Raw genomic sequence first — 15322 nt, 5'->3', positions numbered from 1 at the left:
ATCAACAGCAAGTGAGAGAGCTAGCTCTTTACGTCTTCCTGTTTGGTCTGCTCCACAATCAATACAGTGTTTGTCCAAGTGTGATCCAAGGATACCTAAGAACTGGTTGAATAAATTACCTATTCTCCCACAACCACATCTGACTCTTAAGGAATTCTCTTGGTACCACTTTCAAAACAGATCCAGAATCTGCCCTTGTCTCTGCCCTCTCTGCCAGTACGTGGTCCAAAGAACCAGGATTCCTACAATACCCTGCTAACTGGCCTCCCCACTTTTGCCCTTGCCCCTCCATCATCTATTCTTTTCATGGCAACCAGACTGATTCTGTTCTGAATATAAGTCAGATTAAGTCACTCTTCTGCTCTAAACCCCAATTTCGGGGTCCTGCTTCCCTCAGATTAGAAGCCAAAGTCCTTACAGTGGCCAAAAAGGCTCTATGTGATGCAGACCCTCATTCCCTCTCTGACTCTGTCTCCCTTGATCGCTCTACTTCAGGCCCTTTTCTCAGTCCTTGAACATGCCAGGCACCATCCTGTCTCAGGGCCTTTGCACTGACTTTGCCCTCTGCTGGAAATGCTATTCCCACACATATATGCCTGGCAACTCCATCACCTCCTTCAAGTCTAATCTTCTTAGTGTTACTTTATTTAAACCTGAAAATTCCCCTCCTATCTTATCTTTGGTTACTTTTTTCAAAGCAAACACTACCTTGTAACATATTATCTAATATTTACTTTACTTATCTATGTTTATTGTTTTATTGTTGGTCAACCCTTGCTGGAATATTCCACAAGGGCAGGGATCTTTGTTTGTTCACTGATGTGCTCTAAGCACATAAAATAGTACCTGGCACATAGCAGATAATGCATAAATATCTGTGAATGAATAACTGAATCTATTCAGTGACAATTATGCAGCCATTGGGCACAACACTGGAGAAACTGATGACATGAGAAAATACTCATGCTATAGTAAGTTTAAAAAGACTACAAAATAAGATTTAGAGTATTTGTTTATGTCAAAAAATTATATCCATATATGTGTACAAAAAAGATTGGATGGCTAGGCCAGGTGCAGTGTCTCATGCCTGTAATCTCAGCACTTTTGGGAGGCTGAGGCAGGAGGATCATTTGAGGCGGAGTTTGAGGCTGCAGTGAGCTATGATTGTGCCATTGCACACTAGGCTGGGAGACAGAGTGAGACCCTGCCTCTATTTTAAAAAAAAAAAAAAAAAGGAAAAAAGGTTGGAAGGCTGTAGGCTATATACCAAAATGGTTTGCTTATCTCTGTTTTCCTAATTTTCTAAAAGGAAAAGGTATCACTCCTACAATGAGAAAATTAAAGTTATTTTCAAAAAAGAAGAACATGGGGCGGTGGAGGGATGACTATAAAGGGGCAAAGTGAACTTTCCAGAATGATCCAACTGTTCTATATCTCAATTGTGGTAGGGGTTACATTATATTATTTGCCAAAATTCATACACTGTCTACTTGCTTGAATCTTAATGCATATAAATTACAGCTAAAAAAAAAAAAAAGCGCAAATGGAAGCCCTCCTTGGTGCCAAGTTAAAGCCTCCAGGTGGTCCCCGGCCCCGGCACCTCCCCAGTCCCACACCCGAGAAAGGCCCACGCGGCAGCCGCCACTTACATCAGTTCTCCAGACTTTAGCAAGCAGATTTCTGCGTCCTGCCCCACAGGCATCTCTTCAGGGTCCTCAGGAGTTATCGAGTTTGATGTGGTATCCCTGAAATGTCACAAATGAGGACACAGCTGTTTAGCCATCAGCATGCAAGGTGCCACAACCCGGGTTCCACAGTCTTGGAGTCGTGTAGTCAGACCCAGAATGCACGAGGAATCCTTAAATTACAGAGGCCCCAAGAGACTCTGTGGGTGGAGGGAGGGCCACAGGGGCCAGGGCCACGCAGACGGGAGGGGGAAAGACAACAGGGCCGCAGTGACGTTCCTCATGTCCTCCTGCCGGGTGTAGGGAGGGGGGAGCATAAACACAAACGGACCCTCCTGTCCCACGCCAGCAGGGCTAACGCCATGGAGCCTAAGTGTCAGCACCACTGATTCCCGCCTTCCCAGTGCCAGTCCCTGACTAGAGTTCACACTGGCCCATCTCTGGGGCACAAGAACAGGGAAGGCAACAGTGTGGCCAAGGGGGAGGCGATGGGACAGGGCCACACACAAGGGGGTGGGCCTGACACATCTCCTTTTCCCCCCGAAAACCATGATCACCCATGCAGAGCACCAGCAGTGGGAGCCGGCAGGGCAGTGCCAGGGCAGGCGAGCACCACACACTGTCTCCCTCTCCTAGAAAGTCACCGTGTATTTAAGTGATAGATTAAAGGCTCCATGAAGCCCTGCAGTAAGGATGTCTATTAAATTTTAACTCTAGTGTCCCTATATTCATTTAGCCAGGGAATATTTTTAATACCTACTGAATTACTGATCCTCAGAACATACTGGCAGACTGCAGTCACTGCACTTCACTGATGGGGACACAGAGGCCCAGGCAGCTCCTCAGAGGCAGGGCTGGAGCCAGAACCAGATACCCGGAGGGGAGGGGGCGGGGCTGGCATCTGGAGTACCCACCCCCCCACGGCCAGGACAGTTCGGATCATCAGAAACCCACCAGCACCCACGTGCCTGCACTCAGTTCAAGTAAGCCCGGGACAAGTGAGAGCTTCAGAAACAGCCTGCCCTTCTGGGGACTGAGTGCCACCAGCTCTGAGCAGTGGGGCTCCCTCCAGCTGAGGTCACTGTGGGCCCCGAGGGCAGGAGAGGTGGTATGACGGCAGGTGGGGTCACTCCAGCCTCAGCTTTGTGACTGTGTGACTCCTGGTGAGCCCCCTTCTCCTCTGAGACCTCACTTTTCTCTTCTCCAAATGGGAGAAGGAATAAAAAAGTAAATAAATAAATGGGAGATGGAGATGGAACCAGATGGGCTCTAGGTTCTGCTGGCTTGAGAAGGCTGTAAGCTTTGAAGGACTCGGAGGAGGCGTTTTATGGAGCCCACTGGTGGGGAAAGAGGTGGGCTCGCTGGGGTCAGCAGCTCCCGCCCTCGGCCTTCTCCGCTCTTCCCGGGGAAGGTGCAGCAAGAGCATGTCCTGCAGTACCTGCTGCTGCCAAGGGCAGGCCTCGCCACTTTGGTGCTTCCTTTTCTCCCTGGCCCGGCCCCAGCGGGGCTGACCTCCTCCCTGCCTAACACCTCCTTCCCACTGCTTTTCCAACCACTGATTCCAGACCTCCAGCCCTCACCCCGGGACAAGCAGGATCACAGAATGTCAGTGCGAGGAGCAGCTGGAGACCGTCTACTCAAGCACCCACTGGACAGCGGGAAGCAGAGGTCCAGGCCTGCCTCGTTTCATTTGCTTTCATCCTTGTCCAAAGTGCAAACACCATAAATGAGATAAAGAAAGAACGGAGCGTGAGAAACTCTAAAAACAGAAGTTAGTTCTCCCAATTTTCCCGCATTTAGGACAAAAGATGCCCTAATTTATCATTCCCTCTCTTCCTCCATCACCCTCCTCCCCGCCCACCGTGAGGACGGTCACACCCGACCACGAGCAGTGATTCGCAGAGTGGGCTTCCCAGGCTGTGCGGGCCCTGGCGAGGCCCCGCGTGAGGGAGGCGGGAGTGTGGATATGCCAGTGATGCGGTCTCAAAGGGCAGAGGGCTTCCTCCCCAATGCATTTTCAAACCGTAGTTTATAGTGGGCTATGAATCAATTTAGCAGGTTATGACCAACATTAAAAGAAATGGAATAAAATAGAAAGTATCAAATACAAGAGTACATGGCATGTTGTCAGGATAAGTATTTACGAGGCTCCCGTTTTGACCTCACACATACACACTGAATAGCCATGGAAAATGTATTTCTTACTGGGGGATACATTAGAAAACATTCAAGCAACTCTGCGAGAGGGATTTAAAAAAGGTCGAGAATAACGCGCAACAAAAACAAGACCACTAGAGGGCACCTCCCTCCTCCAATAGCCATTTCCTCTCCTTGCTGCTGAGGCAGTTTCCTCAGAAATGATGGCAGATAAACTCGCTGCCCACAGGACCTTCCTCCTCCCCTTGCCCCGGCACGGGAGCCTACCGCTAGCTATGGTGGCATGCCACCACCTTCCTGCTGAGCTTCCGTCTCTGAGCCTGTGGCCAGCTCGCCAACGTGCTCGTCCCTCTGTGGGTGGGCCAAGATGGCGTTCCCAGGCACCCTGCTGTGCATGGTCTGTGCTCCATAAATGTCCACATATGTGCCTCAGGGTAAGGTTCTTTTCTGTCCCAGCGCTGCCAAAGAAGGACATAAGCAAGACTCCACTTTAGAACCGAGGCAGAATAAAGCGGTGAGCACAAACGAGGTAGGTGCTGAGTGAGGCAGGCCCCGGCAATGCAGGCCAGGGGTCCACACCTCCTGGAGTTGCAGGGAGGTCCCTCTAGCTTGGTTTCTACAGACAGAATCTGTAGCATTTCCCTGTCACAAATCAAATTGCCTCAGCTTGGTTTTCATTTAATGACTGTACAACTTGAACCCCGCAGACTGCCGGGGGAGCAGATCCTCTGCTGGTGTAGACTGCCTGGCTGAGGGAATGGACACCTAGAAGGGCGCTAGGCCCGAGGCGCCTGGCTGCCAGTCGTGCCCTGAGGGCTCCATCCAGCCCGCCTCGCTGGCCCGGCCCGGTGCGGGGGGGCTGCTCTGCTCCGACAGCCCCTCTGCTCAGCCTCCGCCCGCGAACAGTCTCCTGAGAGCTGGACACACCTTCAGTCTAGAACTGCACAAATGACTGTTTAAACTTCATCAGAGAAATTAAACTGAAGATTTGAGGCTCCCTGGTAGCACTAGCCACACTTCACATGCTCAATTGTCACATGGGATGATGGCCACCGTGGTGGACGGCGCAGGAACAGAGCACATCTGTCATGGAAGAAGGCTCCATCGGCAAGTGTGGGTTTGGAAGGCTGGGCTGAACTACACCACGTATCACCTCCACTCTGGGAGTTCGGGCATTTTTTAATATTATTAAATTATCTTATTATTATTAAATTTATTTTATCTTGCTAGTAAGTTGCTAGTAGTTTTCCTTTGAGTCATTGGCTTCCTTCTGGCCTAAAAACCAAGTGAAGGAGAGCACCTCTGGTATTTTGCTTTCTGATTACTTGGTGACTATGGTCTGACCACAACCAGCACCGGGGGAGCTGCTGAGCAAGCCATGCCCAGCTCAGCTGCTGCTGTCTGGTGAGGCTACTTTTCTGGGGGGTCTTGAGCCATTAACCCATCCTCCACAGCCCCATCACCCACCAAAGCCGTGAAGTTAGACTCTTCCCCCAGCAGCAGCAAACGTGTCATCCCTGGGTCCTGGAACTGAAATCCTAATAGCTCTGGCCCCAAAACGCCAGGTCTCTGGGAAAGCAGAGCAGGGCAAGAGTCTGACTTCCAATGTTAACCTGTGGCAGGGATGTCTGCAACTTCACTTTTATTCTTCCCACAAGTCCATTCAGAAAATGTTTAAGTATTTCTGGGAAAATCCAAGACACATAGGATTGGGACTCACCCTTAAGAAGTTTAAAATTTTGTTTTAAAGAGAAGACATGTCCTTGAAACAATTTACACTACCAACCATACATCTATCTATATATCTACATATATAAATACCATATTGGATATAATAATAAAAGGCATTTTGTAAAGTGCTTGAAATAAAATTTTGACCCCAAAATTGTGAGTGGCTCAGTTCCTCAAATTTAGCTGCCAGTCTTCTGTACTATGCAGAACTTTCTGTTACAGAATGGCTACGTTAAATGCACCATGCTTTCTCAAATGCACATATTCCCACACGGGCAGGCACACACGGTGATGGAGGGCGCCAAGTGCGGGCCCCCACTCCCCCCACTTCCGACCCCCACTGGAGTACTCAGGCCACTCTAACACCACCTTGTTCCTGGCAAAAACTCACCTCTCCAAGCTGAAGGATTCCTAAGTGTCAAGCAGGCTTACTCTATATGGCTCTTTCAGGATGAGCGTTTTGGCTCATCTCCCCCTCAGTATTCGATTCAGCCTGTGCCTTTCCTCATTCATCCAGCATTCCCTGCATCCATCTGTCCATCGGTTTATAGTCTATGCAGCCTCATGGTTCCATGTCCGTAAGGAATACCTCACTCATTTGTACCAGTTTGGTAGAAAGGACAGTTTGAACCAGTTCATTCAAGAAAGGCCTGAAAACCCACTAGAGGTCTTTAGATCTTTTACCAGGGCCCCTGGGACAGCTCCATACTCAGAAGAGCAGGGCAGGGAACACTGGCTTTGTAGTCAGACAGACCCTGGGTGACCATGGGCACATGAGTGTTCTTGGGCGAATGAGCTAATCTCTCTAATCTTCCGTTTACTCATCTGTACGTGACTAGAATTAGACGGCTGTACATGGGAAGCACCCAGCATGGGGCCAGGCTTGTAACAGATCTGAATGTTCGTTTCTGGATCCTGGCGCTGCTCCTGGTCCCTGCTCCCAATGCCTGACACCTGCCCTTAGGAATAGCCACATAAGAGGGTTTGTCCAGCAGGTGGGAGAGAGCACCAGCCTTGGGGGCAAGCAGGCTAAACGGGAGTGTAGAGTCAAGAAGGAAGGCCTGGTACCTCAGCAAGAGGGTAGCCGCTTCTGGGAAAGCAGAAACAGAGTCCACACCTCTACTGGTGCCCTCTCTACGAGGAGGTACTGGGGAAGGTGACCCAGGCAGACATTCCTCCAGTTCCTGCCTTCCAGTGTCATTTCCCAGAAGGGTCAGCAATGTTGGACCATAAAGATTAACAACTAGAACTATGCTGAGATCAAGGTGTTCAACATCTGGGGAGTTCCAGGAATAGAGAGGACAGCCCCAGGAAACCAGATAATTCCAGCCGGGACAAACAGAGCAGGTGGGCACTGCCTGCCAAGGGGCCTGAGTGGTGTGGATTTTGGAGGCAGGGCTGCACCGGGCTCTCTGGCAGACCTATCGCCTAGAAGCCATCCAGTCCATTGGTCTGGTAATGACAGAGATCTGAGTTTTTATCTTCAAATTGCCAGTTACTAGTTGTGTACACGTGAGGCTACTATGCTGGTTATGGTCCTCAGTGTTCTTATCTATAAAATGAGGATAATACCCAGTTTTGCAGGGCTGCTATGAGGCCCATGGCTATTGTGTATGTTGGGATGTGTGCACACACAGAACTCAGCCCATAGCATGGACTTTGCATTGGCCCATACCCAAAACATTCCAAAGAGATGTCTGACTAGCAAAAGAAATAATTTTACGGTACAAATGCCACCATCTTCAGTGGACTACCAGAGCCAAACCTACTTCCTTTTGCTTTACAAGTGAAACCCTCTTGGGTCCCAAGAGAAGAATAAGCCCGCAGCCAGAATGAAAGGGGTAAAGGGCCTCAGAGTCACTGAAGCGTATCTCTGACCCCCAAATTACACGGTGCAGGTTGGTCATGTGGATTCTGATCTGAAGGATGGGCGTGGGGGTGGGTCTCTTATAGTAAACAACCGAGGGCTCTTAAAAAATACTCAGCGGAAGCATGGACCACATCACAGAGAAGCAGAGGCAGACCTTGCTTCAAGAGCAAGCTCATCTCTAGAACAAACTGACGAAGCTTCTCTGCTGGTGAGTCACTTGTCTCCCCTTTAATATTTAAAAGAAGACAGGGAGTCTAACCCCATATTGTTGGGGTTGTCAGGTTCCTGCCTGCAGCAGGGCACGGTGCAAAATACCCAAGCTAGAGAGCCCAACTGCTCTTCTTTTTCTTTTTTCTTTGAGACAGAGTCTTACTCTGTTGCCTGGCTAGAGTGCCGTGGCGTCAGCCTAGCTCACTGCAACCTCCAACTCTGGCACTCAAGCGATCCTCCTGCCTCAGCCTCCCAAGTTGCTAGGACTACAGGCATGCATCATGATGCCCAGCTAATTTTTTCTATTTTTTAGTAGAGATGGGGTCTTGCTCTTGCGCAGGCTGGTCTTGAACTCCTGACCTCAAAGCAATCGTCCTGCCTCAGCCTCCAGAGTGCTAGGACTACAGGCGTGAGCCACAGCACCCAGCCTCAACTGCTCTTGATTCAAATGTATCACTGACATTTGCTGCTGTGAGAGTTAAATTAGAGAAATGTGAAAACTACTGAACATGAATTTGGGGCACACAGTAAGTGCTTACAAGGTGATGGTCCTGCTAGTGGCATAATCAGGCATACCCAGGGAGACAGGGAGAGTCTAGGCATTGTATTTATTCACTGAATAATCTCTGTTTTCATTTCTTTTGCATTTTATAAGGCAAGCTGTTATTGCAGATTATCGTCTACGTTTTTTTCTGTATAAATCAATATGCTACTAGAGAAACTTTGCAAACTATAGAAAAACATAAAGGAAGAGAGGAAATAAGTCACCCATAACTCCACCAACCAGAGGCCAAGTGCTGATAAAATTTGGTCATTTTTCTATATTTTTAAAAATAAAGTCAAAATCTTACAGTTTATCATGGATGCTTAAACAAGGGTCCACAGAATATGTGGCAGAGGGCTTCAAGGGGTTCATGAACCCCCAGAATTGCAGGTCTGTGTGTACGTGTACATCATTTCTGAGAAAACATCTGAAGTTTTTATGAGATTCTCAAAGGAGTTTATAACTTAAAAAGGTTACGAATCACAGTTAATCTTATATCTTTCTTGCCATTTATTATAATAGTAATAGCTAATACTTATTTTGCTTACTGACTTTGTGTTTACACTGTTCTGAGCAATTTAAATGTACTGCATTTTCCAAAATCATGAAAAGTGCTTCCTAAACATTTCAGTCATATTCCATTTTATGTCTGAATTATAATTTGCTTCATTATTTGTTATCAGATTTTTATAATATTTCCAAAGTTGTACATATTACCTTTTTAATTATCAGAAATCAACACAGAATTTTGATTATAAAAGATAAAGAAATGAATGTTTTTAACCTTTTCTAGAAGGGAAAGTAATTTTTGATACTCTGTCTGCACAGAAGTGTCCAGTCCCAATCTGCTAACATAATTCTAAAGTTTACCAATTATTACAAATGAATGTGCACAGATGCTCTGAGGAAACATGCAATGCCAGCGTAAGGTCCAGCAGAAGCTGGAGTAGGAGGGTAACAAAAAAGGCAAGAGTAAGTCAAGCAGTAACAGAGAGCTGAATGTTATTGTTGAGCAAAGCCGAGCCACCTGTTTCATATTTTAAATGATAAAAAAAATGTTTTTGTCCCTGTGTGAAGCAATAACATACACATCATCATCTGACCGACTTAATCTAACACCGCAGAAAGCCTGTGGGGCAGGAGGCCTACTGGCTGACCTATCACCCTGAGAGATCTAACATTTGTGTTTGAGGGGCAGGGACTATTTATTGAGTAGTCTTACCCCTTCCTTTCTGGAGAGAAGGGGGCTTCGGCCCCAGGAAAGACCGAGCCAGGCAGTGGCATCAGGGCTGAGTCTACTTAGGACTCAACATCAGGGGAAGAAGTGTTTCTGTAGAGATTTGGAGAGGTGACCTCACCTTTTCCATGCCCTTGTCTGGCCAGGCAATATTCTGACTTTGCTAAACCTTGTAGAGATTCTGTCCAAACACCTTCTCTTCTTAAAACATCTTGAGGTCGGCCGGGCGTGGTGGCTCACGCCTGTAATCTTAGCACTCTGGGAGGCCGAGGCGGGAGGACTGCTCGAGGTCAGGAGTTTGATGCCAACCTGAGCAAGAGTGAGACCCCCATCTCTACTAAAAATAGAAAGAAATTATCTGGACAACTAAAAATATAAATAGAAAAAATTAGCCGGGGATAGTGACACATGCCTGTAGTCCCAGCTACTCGGGAGGCTGAGGCAGAAGGATTGCTTGAGCCCGGGGAGTTTGAGGTTGCTGTGAGCTAGGCTGACGCCACGGCACTCTAGCCTGGGCAACAGAGTGAGACTCTGTCTCAAAAAACAAACAAACAAACAAACAACAACAACAAAAAAAACTTCTTGAGGTCTATTGGGGTATGGCCCCAGGTCACTGAAATGAGCTGCTCTGTGTTGAATATGTGCAGGTCAGTGGCAAGGAGAGGGCTGGCACTCTTGGGCTAATGTTGCTGCAGCTGCCCCTGCTCCTGTGCCGCAGGTTACATCACCCCATGTCCTCTCTGTGGTCCTCTGCAGGGTCACAGGGCAGAGGGAAAGTCAGACAAAAGGACATCTTGAATGGTCAAAGTGCTGAGCAAAAAAGGCAGTCATGTGGTCTTTGCTGCAAGCCTCGCTGCGTCTGGCACCCCGTTTCAATCGGGTCTTCCATTTATTAAAGGAAGCCCCTAATCCCTAAACTGCTAATCACAGAAGCTAAGGCAATGTCTCCTTCTGGGGAAATCTACCTTTTAAGAGACTCCTGAGGATCAAGACGTCTTCAGGAAATGAGGCACTGATGGCGGAATGTCATAAACTGCTATTGACAAAGGGGAAAGTGAGGATGGGACAGGAGAACTGCCCAGTTCCCTATCGGTGAAGTTCGCTCAGCCAAAGTGCTTCCCCGCCAGGTGCCTTTTTAAATCTGTGCAGTTGAGGGGAAGACAAGGCAGGAAGGACTGCCCGCCCAGGCAGAGACGTCCTTGTCATCCCCTAGACACTCATGGTCTTCGGGAGTCTCCCTGACAGTAGGGCCTCTGGAAGGGGTGCCTGTTTTAGCTTTCACGGTTTTACAGACAACAAGGCTGCGGATGGGTGGGCAACTGCAGTCAGGTGTGACGGGACGAAGACAGGCCCTCCCCACCAATGAGCAGTGCTGGTCTTCCAAAAGGCACTTGCCCAGTGGACCACAGGGTGACTTCTACTTTCAAAACAATTGAGCATAGGATTTTATGGGATGTGTGGGGGGTCAGTTAGGAGTTGTCTCCCAGATAGGTGAGATCCTGAAAATTTTAGAGCTAACAAAGAGTCCCTTATCCTGTCTGAGCAATTTCCCCTCAGAAGTGGCTAGCTTCAGCATAGTGGACCTAAATCCATGGGTGGGTTTAGGAGATGGGTATTTTCCACCTACACGTGGTCAATGGGACAGTGGGAAGACAGGGAGTGTCACTCTCAGCCCCACATATAATTCTTGGGTTTTGACTACAGGTGTTCATCAGAACAGACCCCATGGCGGAGTATGATGACTATGAAGACCCCGGGTTCTTCAACAGTTCCAATGACAGCAGGCAGGAGCATAAACACTACCTGCAGTTCAGCAAGATCTTTCTGCCCTGCACATACGTGGTGGTGTTCGTCTGTGGCCTGCTGGGGAACTCCCTGGTGCTGATCATATCCACCTTCTACCAGAAGCAGAAGAACCTGACAGACGTGTTCCTGGTGAACCTGCCCCTGGCTGACCTGGTGTTTGTCTGCACTCTGCCCTTCTGGGCCTATGCAAGCATCCATGAGTGGGTCTTTGGCACCGCCATGTGCAAGACCCTATTAGGCATCTACACTATGAACTTCTACACGTCCATGCTCATCCTCACCTGCATTACTGTGGATCGTTTCATTGCAGTGGTTCAGGCCACCAAGACCTACAACCAGCAGGCCAAGAGGATGATCAGGGGCAAGGGCATCTGCTTGCTCATCTGGCTGATCTCCCTGCTGGTTTCCTTGCCCCAGGTCATCTATGGCAATGTCCTCTATCTGGACAAGCTCATCTGTGATTACCACGATGAGGAGATTTCCACTGTAGTTCTCACCACCCAGATGACACTGGGGTTCTTCCTGCCACTGCTTGCCATGATTGTCTGTTACTCAGTTATAATCAAGACCCTACTTCATGCTCGAGGTTTCCAGAAGCACAGATCTCTAAAGATCATCTTCCTGGTGGTGGCTGTGTTCCTGCTGACCCAGACGCCCTTCAACCTCGTGAAGCTCATCCGCACAACAAGCTGGGAGTACCACGCCATGACCAGCTTTCATTACGCCATCACAGTGACGGAGGCCATCGCATACCTACGGGCCTGCCTTAACCCTGTGCTCTATGCCTTTGTCGGCCTGAAGTTTCGGAAGAACTTCTGGAAACTTGTGAAGGACATTGGCTGCCTCCCTTACCTTGGGGTCTCACATCAATGGAAGTCTTCTGAGGACACTTCCAAGACTTATTCTGCCACCAACAATGTGGAGGCCACCAGCATGTTCCAGCTGTAGGCCTTGCCGGGGCTTGGAGAAGCTGCTCTGGAATTCACAGGAGCATGGCTGTGTCTTCTGGAGGTGACGAGGAAGGGTTTGTTTATAGCTTGTGCATTCTCATGGAGAAGTAATCAAATGCTCTGGCTGGTTCGGGATGCTGCTTCTCAGACACGAACATAATCTGTTCTTTTCTAGAACATCCATGCCCATCCATGCCTGAAGCTCAAAGGGGAGGTCTAAAGTTTTTAAGGGCTTGCTGAAACCAAGGGACTAATGTATGACTCTTAAGATTTCACTTTCTCCTTTACTGGAAATGGAGCTGAAAGGTTGAAGAGGTGAGCAAACAAAGCTGTTGATGCTCACTGGGCTCCCAAGTTCAGAGGACTCTTCTGACTACTGGGCAAGCAGTGGAGACGAGGGCAGCCATGAGCACAGGTGGCAGCCTACATGGCTCAGACTCAACCACCTGGCACCCAACAGGAAAGAGAGCAGGCTCTGCTTCACCTTGGGGTTTGACTGTTGTGTAGACTGATGCACAGGTTCTCTTCGATTCATCCTGGAAGGACTAGTACTGGGGACTATAAATGGGCCAGAGCAAATTAGAGTAGGCCGAGAATTCCAGTGGTCCATGGAATGCTTGAAAAATGTGCAAAATAGAGTTCAAGACCATAATGAATCTAAGCAGTATTTTTGAAGTAGACTCTTGTTGGCTTTGCTCATTTAAAAATGAAATTATCCAATGCCTGCCACACACACGTATATACATGTGTATACACATAGATTCATACACATGCATATATATTATATAGCATATAAGTTTCATAACCAAGAAATAAAACTTTTTAAAGTCTCCAAACTACTTTTACCCTTAGGCACATTTTACTTTAATGTGGTATGCCTGGAATATACCAAAAATGGTTACTTCTGGGCTCAGAGCACAGGAAATATGTTAAAATTGTAAACTTTTAGGACAGTGGTCTATAAAGGAAATGGAATATACCAGTAATAACCCTGTTCTTTCACTGTGGCTTCTAACCTTCTGCCCAAAGTGTGTTCAGCTTCTATAATATGGTCACAGGATGAGGTAGTTTTAAATGTCACGCTTTTATGCATATTTATTAGATCCTGGCAATCTGTTCAAAAGGCTTAAAGATACTTTTTGGGCTTACGCATCTCAAACTGCTCACCAGAGTATGGAGAACCAATTGATAACAGTTAAGTAGAATGCAGAGAGGCAGGCCAGAACTAGCTTTACAGTGTGGCTTTAGGGGCTGGATAGACTAGAGTCAAATCTCTGCCACTCACCAGTTAGTAAGACCTTGGGCAAATCTCTTAGCCTCTGAGCACCTGTTTCCTTCCTTTTTGGGGAAACATGGATCATAACAGTACCCACCTCTCAGGGTTGGCGTGATAGTGCATGCAAAACACTTGGCATGGTTTGCATTTTGGGGTAAAAATGGTCCAAAAATAGCATAAGTTACTAATTTTCACAAGACTAGTGACACAAAATGGAAGCCCTCTGTCAGCCCTGCGGGTTGGCGAGGCAAGGGAGGGTTTGCGTCGTGCCTTCCAGAGGTGTGTGGCATGCCACATGCACCCTGGTGAGCTGAGTACAGGCAGGCCTTGCGGGGCGCCCCCCACAGGATCCTACCTACTGTTTCAGAAACACGCCTAAATGCACCCATGAGGAGAGTTTCTTTACTGTACTCAGGCCAACAGACCCCAAGTGCTTCCTCAAACAACAAAATCTGCCCTTTTCAGGGTGACGAGGATGACGTTTGTCTTCTTTTAATTGGCTTCTAAAGGGGAGTTTCTGTCATCACCCCTTTGTGCATTCATCTTAATGTGGAGCACTTTTGACAGAAGGGCCACCAGTCCCTGGCTTCCTGACCACGGCCCAGGCCAAGAGACAGAGGCCCTAAGTGGGAAGGAAGATGTAAAGAGTCAGAAGACAGGGGCCCTGTGGCACCTCCACAAGTCCCCACGGAGGGAAGGGAAAACAGGAAGGGTGGGGTGATGGGAATCCAGGGCTCCGGGCTCACTCCAACAGTGCTCAGTGACATGACAGCTCCACCACTGTGCACCCCTGGGCGGGTGATGCAGCCTCCCCAAGCCCTGGTTCACCACCTACACCAGCGGCTCACGATGGCCCTCCCTCCTGGGGTGCTTGTGAGGCACGCACAGTGAGCTCCAAGGGCTGCACTCGGGGCCCGCCTGGCCACGGCAACAGAGGGGAGCTGCTCAGACCACCAGGCTTTCCCTGACCACGTGCCTGCCCCCGCCCACACCACCCATGAACAGGTTCTGCGCTGGCCCTTCCACAGCTTAGGAAATCTCTGTCTGCCTGTCCCCAGGAACGGCACAGCAGTGGAATCTTCCTTCCCCTGCCTGCTTTCTCAGCCACGCACTGGCCCCACATTCCCTGGGCCCTTACCTCTACTCTTTGAAGTAGATATCATTTTCCCAGCTCCTCCCCTGGTCTACACCATGCTTGGCAATAAGCACTAGCACGGCACGTGCAGGTTACAGGCAGGGGCCTTCACATCTTGACCTCATGCCACCCACAGCCCAGGCAGCAGAAGGGACTATTGGCACAGGCTCCACTCCACAGAGGAGGAGACTGGGCTCAGGTGTTGGGCAGAGCCAGCTCCTGACCTCAGAGTCACTCTTCTCACTCCTGCTCAGCTCTCCCCCCACTCACACCCCCCAGCACACGGCGTCAGAGGCTGGGGCGGATGGGAGGACTTGGGGAAGGGAGGTCAGGCTGGGAATGGACCCTGCTTGAGCCCGGAGTGCCCTGGTGTGGCCTCAGGGTCAGAGGGTAGAGAATGTGCCCTGGCCCCATTTAGAGGCATGGCAGAGACCACAGATGGCCACATCATCTGAGGCGTGGTGACTACAGGATGACACTGGTTCCAGAGGCCACCTGGGAGCTAGAAGGCCAGGCGTTCTCAGCGAGTGTTCTGGAATGAGGAGATGGTGCCATAGGAGAGAAAAGCCTGAAGCTGCCCCTAATGGAGGGTGGAGCAGAGCCAAGAGCATGGGGCCCAGCAGTGGTCAGGGTGGTCACTCTGGCCTTCTCCTCCAAGGGGGTCTCAAGACAGCACCCCCTTCCAGCTGCCTAGTCCTTCTTGGTCCACGGTAACTAATGC

General features: G+C 49.1%; 2 protein-coding genes across 4 annotated transcripts in view; one reads left to right on the top strand and one right to left on the bottom strand.

The window, feature by feature from the left end:
* FYCO1 (FYVE and coiled-coil domain autophagy adaptor 1) overlaps nucleotides 1-15322 on the bottom strand; it is a 79367-nt gene that overhangs the window by 15597 nt on the left and 48448 nt on the right. For all 3 annotated transcript variants that reach the window (XM_069475588.1, XM_069475586.1, XM_069475587.1), the window contains exon 15: nucleotides 1650-1745. In XM_069475588.1, the coding sequence (XP_069331689.1) occupies nucleotides 1650-1745 (96 nt within the window). The remainder of the gene's footprint in view (nucleotides 1-1649; nucleotides 1746-15322) is intronic.
* CXCR6 (C-X-C motif chemokine receptor 6) lies at nucleotides 7597-12890 on the top strand. Its single transcript, XM_069475589.1, has 2 exons — nucleotides 7597-7651; nucleotides 11139-12890. The coding sequence occupies exon 2, from the start codon at nucleotides 11160-11162 to the stop codon at nucleotides 12186-12188; it is 1029 nt and encodes a 342-aa protein (XP_069331690.1). The 5' UTR covers nucleotides 7597-7651; nucleotides 11139-11159; the 3' UTR covers nucleotides 12189-12890.

Source organism: Eulemur rufifrons, chromosome 7, assembly GCF_041146395.1.
Source record: "Eulemur rufifrons isolate Redbay chromosome 7, OSU_ERuf_1, whole genome shotgun sequence".
NCBI classification, from domain to species: Eukaryota; Metazoa; Chordata; class Mammalia; order Primates; family Lemuridae; genus Eulemur; species Eulemur rufifrons.
Note: the sequence above shows the minus strand (reverse complement) of the source record. Positions and strands in the feature narration are given on the sequence as shown.